Raw genomic sequence first — 13286 nt, 5'->3', positions numbered from 1 at the left:
GGGTCGATCTCTGTTGGACTTTTATCTTCAACATCCTTCCTATTTTTTTTACTCTTCTCTACCTTCCCCTTTAGACCCGTTCTTCTTTTCTATACAGTCAAGATGGACACCGGATCCGATACCCCTCAGGGGATCACCAGCAGTGCTGATCGCATGGTTGGCATGGAGCACTCTGAAGTCCGCTACTTCACTAGGTACGTTGTTCTTCATCGATTGGGTCTTTGGACTTTTGATGTTAACAATTTAATAGCTATGACCACCACGGTAAATTGTCTTGATCAGTGATGGTGATTTTTTGGTTTGGTTTTGACTGACGATCATTTTTTGGGGGGCTGCCACAGGTATCCACGAGGAGATGCTTGTAAGGACAAATGCACTGGTTTAGTTGACTACTACGGTATCTAACATTCATTTCCTACCCTCTAGAAAGATGATGTGCGCACACGCTCCTACCGCGACTCCATCTACCAAAACCGCCACATCTTCAAGGACAAGATCGTCCTTGATGTCGGCTGTGGAACTGGTATTCTGAGCATGTATGCGTCCGGACAGTAATCCTGTCATCTTGGATCTTTTTGTTCACTATTTTTTCTCCAACAGGTTTGCTGCTCGTGCCGGCGCAAAGCACGTCATTGGTGTCGACATGTCCTCAATCATCGAGAAGGCCCGTCAGATTGTCCAGGTGAACGGACTGTCCGATAAGATCACTCTTCTCCAGGGCAAGATGGAGGAAGTTAACCTTCCTTTCCCCAAGGTTGATATCATCATCTCTGAGTGGATGGGCTACTTCCTTCTGTACGAGTCCATGCTGGACACCGTTCTCTACGCCCGTGACACCTACCTCAACCCTGGTGGTCTAATCTTCCCCGATAAGGCTACCATGTACGTTGCTGGTATTGAGGATGGCGATTACAAGGATGATAAGATTGGATGTAAGCATCTTTACTTTGAACGTTTTTCAGGGCTGTGCTAACCAAGTTCAGTCTGGGACAACGTCTACGGATTTGACTACAGCCCCATGAAGGAGATTGCTCTTAACGAGCCCCTCGTCGATACCGTCGAGATGAAGGCTCTTGTGACCGATCCCTGCCCGATCATCACCTTTGATCTGAACACCGTCACCACGGCCGACCTTGCCTTCAAGGTGCCTTATGCCCTTACCGCCAAGCGTCCCGACTTCATCCACGCCATGATCGCCTGGTTCGACATCGAGTTCAGCGCCTGCCACAAGCCCATTCACTTCTCCACTGGTCCCCACGCCAAGTACACTCACTGGAAGCAGACCGTGTTCTACCTCCGTGATGTCCTCACCGTCGAGGAGGAGGAGAAGGTTACCGGCTGGATTGAGAACCGTCCCAACGATAAGAACAAGCGTGACTTGGATATCGGCATCACCTACAAGTTCGAGACCCCTGATGCTACCCGCGCGGCTGAGGGTGGCTGCTTCTACCGCATGTAAGCTCTTCTGGCATTTTTCTTTGGCTCGTTTGTGAGGCTTTTATACTAATACATCAAAGGTGTTAATTTTGTTCCACTTTTCTAATTTGATGTCATTGGGATGTACAATTGCACGTTTGCACGATCTAAGTGAAATATTCTCGTCACGCAATGCATCCTAGCATGGGCATGTATGAAATTGCCCAAGGCGAGTTGGACAACCGGTTTCGCCTTTGTTTATTTCGGCGTTTAGTTCTTGGGAGGCAGGAAAAAGGCATTTTGTGGCGCGAACGGAGGGATATCATTCTGAAGCTCCTCGAATTTCCAGGTAGATACCCGAGTCGATGCTTAGTCTAGCAAACTCCAACGCTCTTCTTCTGGACATGTTTTCCATGCTAGGCTGTAGACAATGTCAATGGCTTAACCCGGCAAATTTAAGACAAAATAAGACCGGCTAAGGGAAATTGTGCCAAGGAGATGCCCTCGTCGGCAAAGCCACGGCCTGAAAAGACTATCACTTCTTGATGGCCTGTACATCTATTGGAGCTACTTCAGTCTGCCATTTCTTCTTGATTTTCCTTATTTTTCTAAGAAGATCCTTATCTTATATTCATCAATCCCTTTGTGTTCCCATACTAATGTTGGTCCCTGGAGCTGGTCACGAATTCCCCGTCCAAGGGGTCTCTTGGAAGAGGCGTGAAGTGCTAATGTTGGCCAACAGCATTGGTATCAAGGCGGACGAGCTGCGGTTCCTCTGTTCATGCCACAAGCCACATATGTACCAGTCTAAATACCACTATCTAATTAGGATCAAGGCACTCCACCCCAACTTCTCCGTCTTCCCAACCTATTCTCTCATCCCCGTATGTTAAGCACCCCGGGGACTTTCAGGAAATTGTACTAACTCCAAATCCATTCGCACTTAAGCTCACTGACCAGGAGGTGGCTGATTCTTATGCTCGCCAGAAGGCAGTTCGTATTCTAGGCGCCCCCGACCTGCACCATCTTCATAGAGTCGATGGCCAGCATCAGCTCACTGTCGTTAAGCCGCTCCCTACCACTAGCGCAGGGTGCAAGTTTGAGCTGCGCAATAATTTCGTTGATGTTCATGATAAAGGCAAGCATGGTACTGTCATTGAGACCGAGCAGTCTATTGTGAATAGGGAGAGCGGCGAGTTGTACACCAACGTTGTGAGTAGCGGTTTCATAGCCTGACAGGGTCGCTGTGGTGGCAAGAATAGTAATGGTCTAATTTGATCATCCTGCGCAAAGTTTCAACTGACGTATTTGAGCAGGACCAAGCACCGTCAACTATCCCCCGCCCAAGGGCAAGGTCCCGAACGCAACGCACGTTGTTCAGAGCAACTCAGAGGCAACCCGCCTGTACCGGGAAGTACTCAGTGCATGTTTTTTTAGCTCTATATCCTTGAATTTAATTATATGCTTAAAACATCTGTGCTAACTCGTTGCCTAGTCTCAATGGTGACTATAGCCCTCTCCACGCCCACTCCGGAGCCTGACCAGAAGATGAGCTTCGGTGGTGCTATATTCCACGGTTGTTTCAGCTGTGATTCTGCTGCGCACGGAGTTCTGCGCGAATTGGGTGGTAGCAATTCTATCAATATGAAGGAGTATCAGGCTCGTTTTGGCTCCCTATCCAGCCCGGTGAAAGACTTACCACTGAAATTTGAAGAATAGAAATTTTTCAGGATAGCTATGAGGAGATCCGATTTGTCACTAAGAACGACAAGGGCTGTGTCGTGTTGAGCAATGGCCGTTGTCTGTTGAAGGTGACAAGCGTGAAGAGCAAGCTGTGATCACGATTGTTTACATCAAAGCTCAGTTCTGTTACAGTTAATATGCCTTTTCAATTAAATGCACATCTCACAAACCCTTTTTCATCGCCGTGTGCCACTTTCGTAGAAAATGAAGCCACAGGTAGTTGTGCACATAGTTCCCTTTTATGCCCACACGTGACCGTAACCTCGGTTGTCCCGCCCTACAAATCAAACCACTACCCCGGATTTCTCCAAGCATTGTCGCATTACTCCTTGTACTCGACCTAAGAAACCCTCGTTCTTCATATCGATCATGAGCTTAAGCTGGCGTGCAGCACTCAGGTCGAGTGGACTGTGGAGTTGCGCCGGGTAAGATCTGCTATTCACCTGTTGTTGAACAATCAAGGCTAAACTCCCTCTCGAATTAGACCCAAAAGACTGAGAGCCCGTTACTCCCCCGCTGGTGCTTTGGTACGGTCTTAGTGCATGGTACACACTGAAGTTAATCATCAAAAACTAACTAGGTCTCTTTGTTCCGTTGTTCATAGACTGGTCATCGACATGCCACACCTGGTTCCTTAAGATTGCTGAACACCAACATGGCCTGGAATGGTCCTCAGATTGCTTGGTCCAGATCCGATATAGTGACCTTCCCAGGTAAAGACAAAAATGATCGGGAAACCAAGTTAAATTTGTTTGTTATAACTTCAAAAAAAGGTGAAAGGCAACTGACTTGTATCTTTTAGCGGTCGTTTTTTCCTCAGGTTAGTGACCAAATCTGTAAACTAGAAGCTTGAGATTTCACTAACAACATGATACTTGCTACCAGAGAAAACTGCCAATGTCCCAAATGTATCCACCCGGATACGATGCAGAGGATAAGCGACACTTTCTCGGTAGGACTACCTACAACTCTCTGTGACTACATTCTCTCTGATACTACCTCCTATAGATTCCGCAGAACGTTAAGATAGAGTCAATTGAGCACAGTGATAACACGGCCAAGATCAAGTGTGAGAGATGACCTGCATGATTCTGATCCCTTCTATTATCAGAACTAACACCGCTGCAGGGTCTGATAACCACATAGGGCTTTATTCATATGCCTGGCTTTATGCGCACTCGCAGGAAATGTCTCGTATTGAAGGAAGCAAGTCAGCGCCATATCCCCAATCAGCAATGCAACGTCCCAGGTAAGCTACTCAAAGCCAAAGAATTCGAGTCATGAAATGATGTTGATGCCATTGAAGGCAGTTCACCCCAGTCATGAATCCAGATCAGAGTCCCAGGGTCAAATATGACGATGTTATGTCAGACGATAATTCTCTTCATATTTGGTTGAGCCATATTGTACACCCTCCCTGTCTTGAATTTTTGATTAAACTTACTAACATTAATGAAGTGGGACCAGGGATTCTGTTTTGTAGACGATGTTCCTATCAACCCAGAGGCTACTCAATTTCTCATCGAGCGGATTGCGTTCATCAGGAACACCCACTATGGTATGTACCGCAGATCTAAGATTCACTAATGGCTCATTCAGTTAACATAGCTTCAGGTGGCTTTTGGGACTTTACAGCCGATTTAACTTTCAAAGACACGGCATACACCAATGAGTTCCTGGGTGCTCATACAGACAACACTTATTTCACAGATCCTGCAAGGCTTCAGCTCTTCCATCTGCTATCCCACACCGAAGGATCTGGGGGAGAGAATCTCTTAGTTGATGGTTTTGCAGCTGCAGCTCAACTACGCCTTGAGAAACCTGAGCATTATGCCCAATTGGCAAATCATAGGCACCCATGGCATGCAAGCGGGAACGAAGACACCTGCATCCAACCATCCGTCATGGCACCGGTATTTTCAATGCATCCGGATCTGAAGAAAATGTACCAGATCCGTTGGAACAACTATGATCGTGCACCAAAGACCAATTGGTCGGCATCGGAACAGACCACATGGTACCGCGCTGCGCGCCACTATAACGAGATCCTACAGAGCAGAGAAATGTGGACAAAGCTAAAACCAGGATCGGCGCTTTGTAAGTCTTTGGTGCCATTTTGATGGTAACTTCGGCTTACACGTTTCTTTCTTAGTGTTCGATAACTGGAGAATGTTACATGGCCGCTCTCAGTTTACTGGAAAGAGGCGAATGTGTGGTGGCTACGGTATGTACTATCTGATATCCCACCTTTCATAGTTTTTCTACTAAGGAAGTGCCAGTCAACAACGATGACTATATTTCTCGACTTCGTTTGCTCAAGTTCGGCCGGAAAGAGGTGCTAGACAACCTTGGCAACGTCGGAAATAATCCCAAGAACCCTTATTGGTTCATATAGACTCTGGGTGATACCAATACAAGATAACTCACATGTACAAATAAATCAACACCTCCGTAGATAGAATCGAATCGCATTTGATTATAAACATGGATCATATCACGTGACGCTATATGGCTGACGTTGTTGGAGCTCGGCCACCGACAGCTCTTCCTCCCAGCAACCTTTTCTCACCTTCCCCCATCCTTTTCCAATCTACTAGCCTACTTTATCCTCATTTCCGAGATTTCTATCTATCTGGTTCTATAATTCCCAATTTGTCGATTCCACCATGTCGACTCTTGAGGACCTCGACGACCTTGAGCAGGAGCAGAGAGACAAGAAGCAAGACCAGAACGATGGTAATGGCAAGAAGCCTGAAGGCGATGGCGATGCCAATATGGAAGACGTCGGCAAAAAAGACGAAGAAGAAGAGATGCTGGACGAGGATATCTTGAACTCAAGCACGGCAGACATCGTTACGCGACGGCGGATGCTGGAGAACGAGATGCGAATCATGAAAAGCGAGTTTCAGCGTTTGACACATGAGCAAAGTACAATGAGGGAGAAGGTGAAGGATAATCAAGAGAAGATTGAGAACAACAGGTGTGTATTCCCTGGTCCCCGTGCTCGCTGTTCTGCAAGCCCACGGAGCTTGGTAGCCGGCTTGCGGATCGGCGAAAAGCCACTTTTCTCTCAACATTCTACTGACTTTTCATCCGCGATTATCTAGACAACTACCATACCTTGTAGGAAACGTTGTGGAGCTATTGGATCTTGATGTGGAGGCAGAAGCAGCGGAGGAAGGGGCTAATATCGACCTGGATGCTACCCGCGTAGGCAAATCCGCTGTCATCAAGACCTCCACCCGCCAGACAATCTTCCTTCCGCTTATTGGTCTTGTTGACCACGAAACACTGAAGCCCGGTGACTTGATCGGTGTCAACAAAGACTCATATCTCATTCTGGACACACTTCCGGCCGAGTATGACAACCGCGTCAAGGCAATGGAGGTCGACGAGAAGCCCACGGAAAAGTACACAGATATCGGTGGCCTGGATAAGCAGATCGAAGAGATCGTGGAAGCCATCGTGTGGCCTATGAAGGAGGCAGAGCGCTTTAAGAAAATCGGCATCAAGGCCCCAAAGGGTGAATTCCTTTGCTCTCTCTCCCGCATTTCAGAGCTAACCTATTTAATTTTTCTTCCGTAGGTGCTTTGATGTACGGACCCCCAGGTACCGGTAAGACGCTTCTGGCCCGTGCCTGTGCCGCCGAGACGAATGCCACATTCCTCAAGCTTGCCGGACCCCAACTGGTGCAGATGTTCATCGGAGACGGTGCCAAGCTTGTGCGCGACTGCTTTGCCCTGGCTAAGGAGAAGGCGCCCTCTATCATCTTCATCGATGAGCTGGACGCCGTGGGTACCAAGCGTTTCGACTCAGAGAAATCCGGAGATCGCGAAGTGCAGCGAACTATGCTGGAACTCCTGAACCAACTGGACGGCTTTGCCTCGGACGACCGCATCAAGGTCCTAGCGGCAACTAACCGTGTCGACGTGCTGGACCCTGCCCTGCTGCGTTCCGGTCGTCTGGACCGAAAGATCGAGTTCCCCCTGCCCAACGAAGAAGCCCGCGCCAACATCCTGCAGATCCACTCGCGCAAGATGTCTGTCGAGGATAGCGTCAACTGGGCTGAGCTGGCTCGCAGCACGGATGAGTTCGGCGGTGCCCAGCTCAAGGCCGTTTGTGTTGAGGCTGGTATGATTGCACTCCGGAAGGGTCTGAACAAGATCGGTCATGAGAACTATGTCGATGCTATCGCTGAGGTCCAAGCTAAGAAGAGGGATACCAACATGGGCATCTATGTTTAGAGTAGATCGTCTTGCTTCTTATGTCCCGATCCATACACGCTCTTCTCTTCTGTGTTGCCTCTCTTTGATGTTTTGAGTCATCTCGTGTATGTATGCTCCCTCGGCTTGAATGAAAGCTAGTAATTCGTTATGCATGAATGGCATGGACCTCTTATTACGATTTTCTTTATACATCTTCCAAGCAAGTGTGGTTTAATTATCTGCCTTGCGGTGATACCGTCTATGTGGCGGAGTTCTACTCGTAGAAATACATGCTCAGAGATAAAAACCGCCTTTTTGATCACTGTGCATTGTAGCATGTACCAATAAATGCGACTAGAATCACTTGTGCATAGCGAATACCACAACAGCCTAGAGAATCCCCAAGGGCAAAAAAAGATGTAAAAAAAGACACGCAAAGATGCAATGGTCATAAATCCATACCAACAACCGTGGCTCGTCACAGACACCAACACCACTTCCACCATGAGTTTTATGGGGGAAAAAAAGACAGGAAAGGAAAGAACAGAGAAAGCAATGAGTCAAGGACAAAGAAGAGGAGGCAATCTGATTAGAAAACTCCCCAGTCCTAAGTCTTAGTTCTTACCCTGGGCATCCTTAAGAGTTACAATGCGATTAAGCACCAACCTCTCATCCGTAGACTCGCGATCAACAGCAAAGTATGCAACACGCATACCCTGGAAGCGAATAGAGTGCTTATTCTCACCGGGCTCCTCAGCACCCTTCTCCTTGGGCCACGGTGCCGAGCGGGAGATATCCCGGAATCCAGTCTCAACCATAGCATCCTTGAAGATCTCCTCGGAGTCCGGATTGATATCGGCGAGGAAACCAGCCGGGTGGGCAGAAGGATCCTCTGACTTGAAGAGTGAGTTGAAACCACGAACCTCGGCGCGGATGGGGCTGTTGTGTTCGGCCGATTCGCCGATCCAGTGGATGAAGGACTTGGGTTTTGTGGGCGTTTCGCCTTCGGCGGGTTTCTCGTATTTAGCGTGCACGCAGGTAACCTCGCCGGTGGCAGGGTCTGTTTCGAAGGAAGTCGCCGTGATGGGATAGGGAACTTTGAGGAGGCCGACTGTTTTGCCTGGGGCGAGGCGGAAGTAGTCTGGTGAGTCGACAGCACGGAAGTCGGAGTGCTCAATGTAGACCGTCTTCGTGAAGGGGATATTGTGGGTGCCGAAGGCTGGATCCTTGGAGAAGGGGCAGTCGAGGAGCTCGACGTAGTCTTCTGGGAGGTCGTCGATGATAACCTTCAGCGGCTCAAGGACAACCATCAGACGTGGGACAGTAGTTTCAAGGTACTGGCGGACGATTTGCTCGAACTTGGTGACCTGGACGTTGGTGGTGTTCTTTGTTACACCGAGGTCGTTGACGAAAGCGAGGATCGCGCCGGGGGGTACACCGCGACGGCGCAGCGCGATGAGGGTGTACAGGCGTGGGTCATCCCAGTCGCGAACATGTCCTTCCTTGACAAGCTGGATGATCTTACGCTTGGACAAGACTGTGCCGGTGATGTTGAGACGGCCGTACTCGCGCTGGTTGGGGCGGTAGACCTCCAGCTTATCGCAGAGCCACTCGTACGAGACGCGGGAGAGCTCGAACTCAGTTGTACACAGAGAGTGTGAGATTTCTTCAATACTATCACACAAACAGTGCGCGAAGTCGTAAGTCGGGTAAATCTTCCACTTGCCGCCGGTGAGGTGGTGCTGCTTGTCCTCAGTGCCCATGATGCGCCAGGCGAACAGATCCCACATCTGCGGGTTCGGGTCTGTGATATCCTGCTTCATGCGCAACGCTGCCTCACCAGCCTTGTATTTTCCGTCGCGCATGGCACGGAATTCGGTCATAGACTCTTCGATGGGTCGTGTGCGGTGGCTGCATGAGAAGCGTTCTCCACCGCGCTGGCCGCCCTCGACCTCACCACGCTGGGCCTTAATCTCTGACTTGTTGCAATGGCAGACGTATGCACCATCACGCTTAATGAGATCCTCTGCGAGCTCGTAGAGGCGGTCAAAGTTATCGCTGGCGTTGGTTTCACGCACAGGGGTGAAACCGAGCCATGTCACAATCTCCCGGATAGCATTGTAGTATCGCTCCTCCTCGCCTTCTGGGTTGGTATCATCGAAGCGCAGAATGCACTCGCCACCGTGGTACTTGGCAAATCCAAAGTTGATTGCGATGGCTTTGCTGTGCCCGATGTGGAGGAATCCGTTGGGCTCGGGCGGGAATCGCGTGCGGATCTTGGGGACGGTCTCGGAGAGGGGCTTTTCCTGGTACACGTCGTGTAGGAAGCCGACCTTGAACATAGCCTCGGGGTCCCGGGGCGCAGGAGCCTCCTTACCCTTAGGTGCCTTTGGCTCTCCCTTGGGTTTGGGCTGGTCCTGTCTTGCTAGCTTGGCAGCCGCTTTCTTGGCCGCTGCAGCCTCTTTCTTCTCCTGACTCTTGGACTTCTTGGGTGGATCCGTAGGCTCGGTGGCCTCCTTGGGCCTCTCAGGCAGGTCAATGGGCTTTGCTGGGTCCATTGCGATGAGTAACGATTGTGAAAGCGAAAGTGATGATATTTTTTTTTTCTCAACGAGGGGCTCTTTGTATTCAATGCTTATCAGTTGACATTCGCTTATCGGTCCGATTTAGCCCGGGATGAGTCATCTTTCATACCACCGCCTCGTGTGAGTAACAACGTAGGGCTGCAGGGGTATTTTAACATAGAGAAGAAGGATGAGGCATTTTCTATTCTAACAAATTATTACTATGTGACCAATGAATATTGTACAAGTACGAGACAGGGAGTACGCAGACTCGAGTAAGACAGAAAGAAGAACAGAGCACATTAACCTCCCACCGACGATGATACAACAATGAAAGATAGTTCGAATGGCAAGGCGCCAAAGCATATTGAATCATTATGCAACGTGATCTCCATCCATCTGACACAGCAGCACATGTCTCCTGGATCCCGTATTATGAGACAAGAACCAGTGAACTGGATGATCGAATCGAAAGGAAGTTAAAAAAAAAAACACAAATAAGAAAAAGAGAACATAACAACTGTGGGGTATATCGCATGGAGTATAGAAAGACAAGAAATAGAAGGAGATTTAAAAAAAAGAGGATAGAGGAGTAGAAGGAATGGGTTAGAAAAGTTGTTTAATGCCAACGAGCTCTGAGTTGCCCGGACGATCACGCTCCATATGGAACCACCAGTCTCGTCCCCTTTTGTGGTTCCAGGTTCCAGTGCAGGTATCCTTCTCCCAAGGCAAGGTCGAGCCCATTACACTGCTCATCGGCGTGATTGGTGTTGTGGGTGTTGTCGGAGACGTACCCATCATAGACCGCCCACTCAAGCTTCCCCAACCAAACCTAGAAATGGTGGATGCAGGTGACATGGGCTCCTCGGGAGTTAGGATAGAAGGGCTTCCGCTGCCGAGATTGTTAATACCTACCCCGGCAGCATATGACAGTGACTGGTTCGAGGCAAGCAGTTGCTTCCACCCAATCAAGCCACCGTCTGACTCCTGCCCAGGTAGATCAGGACGGAGAAGGAAGTGAGGAATGGATGCGCCAGTTGCAGGATCCCTGATTCCACTACGGCCCATCAAAGTTGGCATACGGAACTCGTAGACCGTTTTAGGGCCGCTGTGGCTGTTGCCCTCGCGTTTGAACCGCTCGCAGGCAGCCCAGATTCCGTAGTCGTCCATTACCTGGGGCTCTTCCTCAAACTGGGAGTGACGCGCATTGTCTGGCACATACGAGTCCGAGTAATCTTGGATCAAAACTGGCATGCCGGCCTCGGTGTCCTTGGCGGCCATATCGATGAACGTCTGGGCACGAATTCGAGCGGAAGTCAGATTGTTCCCCGCTGGCAAAGCGAGCGGTCGAGTGTTCACAGAACCGCGAGAGCTGCGAGGCAAGCTGTACCGGTCTGGTCGGAGTAAGGCTTTGCCCTTGGGTATTGGCCGGCAGGCAGCCTGGAGTGCACCTGGGGGCTCCACATCGCAGGGTGCGCGGAGAGCTACCAGTTGAGGGAAACCGGCGGAGATGATGCTCTGGGCAAGATGAAAGTTGGGGGCATTGGAGGATTTTGTGGGTTTCTGGAACGGGAGGGTCTCAAGTTGGGTAAGGGCGGTCCCTGGGTCTGGGCATGCCACATCCCAGTGCAGATATTTCAGATTTGATGAGGCCAGGATGGGCTGGAAGATCACATGTTCATCTGGCAAAGTTGGGCACTTTTCGGTCTGGACTATCTTGAACCGTTCAAGTTGTCGTAGTGACGCAAGGATTTTGGAAATGACTAGAAGTGACTCGATGTTTGGCTCGATCAAAACAAGGGTTTTGAGAGAGAGTGATTCAGCTCGCGACGCGTACTGCGAGAGACCAACATCTGTAATTCCAGGCAGGTTCTCCAATCTTAATGACTCCAAGGTTGGCAGACACATCAATGTGCTGTCATCAAAGGAGTCTTTGTTGAAGGAGGTAATGCACAGGTTCCGCAAAGAGGGAAGGAGATTGAACATGCGCAGAGAGATGCTAGGCTCCAACGCGCCATTTCCGTTCAATCCATAAAGCATCAGTGTCTCGAGACTTGTCCACGAGGTGTGATAGTCCAGAAACTCGAACATTTGGGAAGGGCCCAGGCTCCCAGAGCAGGCTTTGTCGCGCGGGGACAACTCCGATGTTTGTGCGGCTTCACCTAAAATCCATGTGTGCTCTTTGAGCTTTTTGCGCGTCGACAAAGCATGGGTCAGACGATCGAATTCATGGTGATATGGGATCGACAAGCCCAGTAGGCGCTCCAGATTCGGGCACACCATGACCACGGATGCTACGATGTCTCGGTACTCTTCCCATTGCCCGCCTTGTTTTGTCGTGGTAAAGAGCAAATCTAATTGCGGCACCCGCAGCTCGCATACGAGGTTGGCCAACAACTTCCGTTCGCGGAGGGTTCGTCTGAGTAGCTTCAGGCGACTCCCTCTCTTCAGACGGTATTTCTTGAGTTGTGCCGGGGAGTCATTTCCGACAATGTGTATTTTGTGATATCTAGTATTGCATTTTCAGTCAGCAAGCAATCCTGGTTTTGCTCGATAACCATGCATTCATCAAGGGGGAGGCTGGACTTCAACTCACAGAGGTCCTCTAACAGCCTTCTCCCACGACCGGCAAGTCAAGGCCAAGGCATGCAAGTCGCGTTGAAAACACGTGGTACATCCAGTCTGGTGCTGCCCTTTGTGTAACTCCTCTAAATAGTAGATTATCACTTTGTGGGCCTCATGAGGTAATCGGCGTTGAATTGGTTCAATTGATCTGGGAAGAGAATTGACAGAGTCACATGGACGGTCAGATGAGGATGGTGAGGATAAAGAATATGTGGTCGGTGCGGTTGAGGCGCTATAGTTGGTTCTGTAGGAAGATATCGAGGAGGCCCGGGAAGTATTTGAATGAACGGAATAATCGACATGGTTCTCGGGGATGGGCTTGCAAGATACCACAGGGGTCTCTGTTCTAGTGGCGATAACACTCATGATGAATCTACCCTGGCATCGGAATAATGATGCGAGACGGGAAAACACAAAGTCAAAGCTCAATAGAGAGGTAGAGGGGTTTAGGAATGTAGGGGTGAAGTTCGGGAAATGGCGTGTAATATATGTGGACCGGCAGATTCCAGCCGTTTTTTTTTTTTTTTTTTTTTTGGTTAAATGTAGTCAGAACACACGTATGTTGTATTGAGCAAGATTGATGAAGAAATGACCAGGTGAGGAGAAAGAAGAGTAAGCATAGAAGGGACATCAGTGAGATCCGAAAAGAATTAGCACGTCTTGGAAACCCGTACGGAGTTAAAAAGAACAAGAACAAGAAAAAGAAAAAGAAAAAGATTGTCAGTCGATCTCC

At 49.4% G+C, this 13286-nt stretch overlaps 6 protein-coding genes across 6 annotated transcripts; 4 read left to right on the top strand and 2 right to left on the bottom strand.

Moving 5' to 3' along the window:
* Positions 1-102: 102 nt before the first annotated feature.
* Pdw03_4504 (Histone H4 arginine methyltransferase RmtA) lies at positions 103-1524 on the top strand (the record flags this gene model as incomplete). Its single annotated transcript, XM_014675591.2, has 7 exons — positions 103-194; positions 251-264; positions 342-361; positions 427-536; positions 601-932; positions 984-1455; positions 1518-1524. 7 exons carry the CDS (start codon positions 103-105, stop codon positions 1522-1524), a joined length of 1047 nt encoding a protein of 348 aa, XP_014531077.2.
* A 551-nt stretch (positions 1525-2075) lies between these two features.
* Pdw03_4503 (Peroxisomal dehydratase, putative) lies at positions 2076-3135 on the top strand (the record flags this gene model as incomplete). The annotated part of the gene is made up of 4 exons (XM_014675592.2): positions 2076-2300; positions 2377-2638; positions 2733-2837; positions 2912-3135. 4 exons carry the CDS (start codon positions 2076-2078, stop codon positions 3133-3135), a joined length of 816 nt encoding a protein of 271 aa, XP_014531078.2.
* Positions 3136-3528: 393 nt separating this feature from the next.
* Positions 3529-5554, top strand: Pdw03_4502 (Taurine catabolism dioxygenase TauD/TfdA; the record flags this gene model as incomplete). Its single annotated transcript, XM_014675594.2, has 12 exons — positions 3529-3584; positions 3644-3686; positions 3764-3909; positions 3962-3979; positions 4045-4111; positions 4168-4228; positions 4288-4408; positions 4466-4565; positions 4618-4717; positions 4774-5256; positions 5312-5383; positions 5439-5554. 12 exons carry the CDS (start codon positions 3529-3531, stop codon positions 5552-5554), a joined length of 1383 nt encoding a protein of 460 aa, XP_014531080.2.
* Positions 5555-5825: 271 nt separating this feature from the next.
* On the top strand, positions 5826-7403 carry Pdw03_4501 (Proteasome regulatory particle subunit Rpt5, putative; the record flags this gene model as incomplete). Its single annotated transcript, XM_014675595.1, has 3 exons — positions 5826-6139; positions 6267-6682; positions 6745-7403. The coding sequence occupies 3 exons, from the start codon at positions 5826-5828 to the stop codon at positions 7401-7403; spliced, it is 1389 nt and encodes a 462-aa protein (XP_014531081.1).
* A 575-nt stretch (positions 7404-7978) lies between these two features.
* Pdw03_4500 (Glutaminyl-tRNA synthetase) lies at positions 7979-9922 on the bottom strand (the record flags this gene model as incomplete). The annotated part of the gene is made up of 1 exon (XM_014675596.1): positions 7979-9922. The coding sequence occupies one exon, from the start codon at positions 9920-9922 to the stop codon at positions 7979-7981; it is 1944 nt and encodes a 647-aa protein (XP_014531082.1).
* A 612-nt stretch (positions 9923-10534) lies between these two features.
* Pdw03_4499 (RNA polymerase II, heptapeptide repeat, eukaryotic) lies at positions 10535-12919 on the bottom strand (the record flags this gene model as incomplete). Its single annotated transcript, XM_014675597.2, has 2 exons — positions 10535-12437; positions 12525-12919. 2 exons carry the CDS (start codon positions 12917-12919, stop codon positions 10535-10537), a joined length of 2298 nt encoding a protein of 765 aa, XP_014531083.2.
* Positions 12920-13286: the final 367 nt, after the last annotated feature.

The sequence above is a fragment of the Penicillium digitatum genome, chromosome 1 (assembly GCF_016767815.1).
Source record: "Penicillium digitatum chromosome 1, complete sequence".
Taxonomy (NCBI): domain Eukaryota; kingdom Fungi; phylum Ascomycota; class Eurotiomycetes; order Eurotiales; family Aspergillaceae; genus Penicillium; species Penicillium digitatum.
Note: the sequence above shows the minus strand (reverse complement) of the source record. Positions and strands in the feature narration are given on the sequence as shown.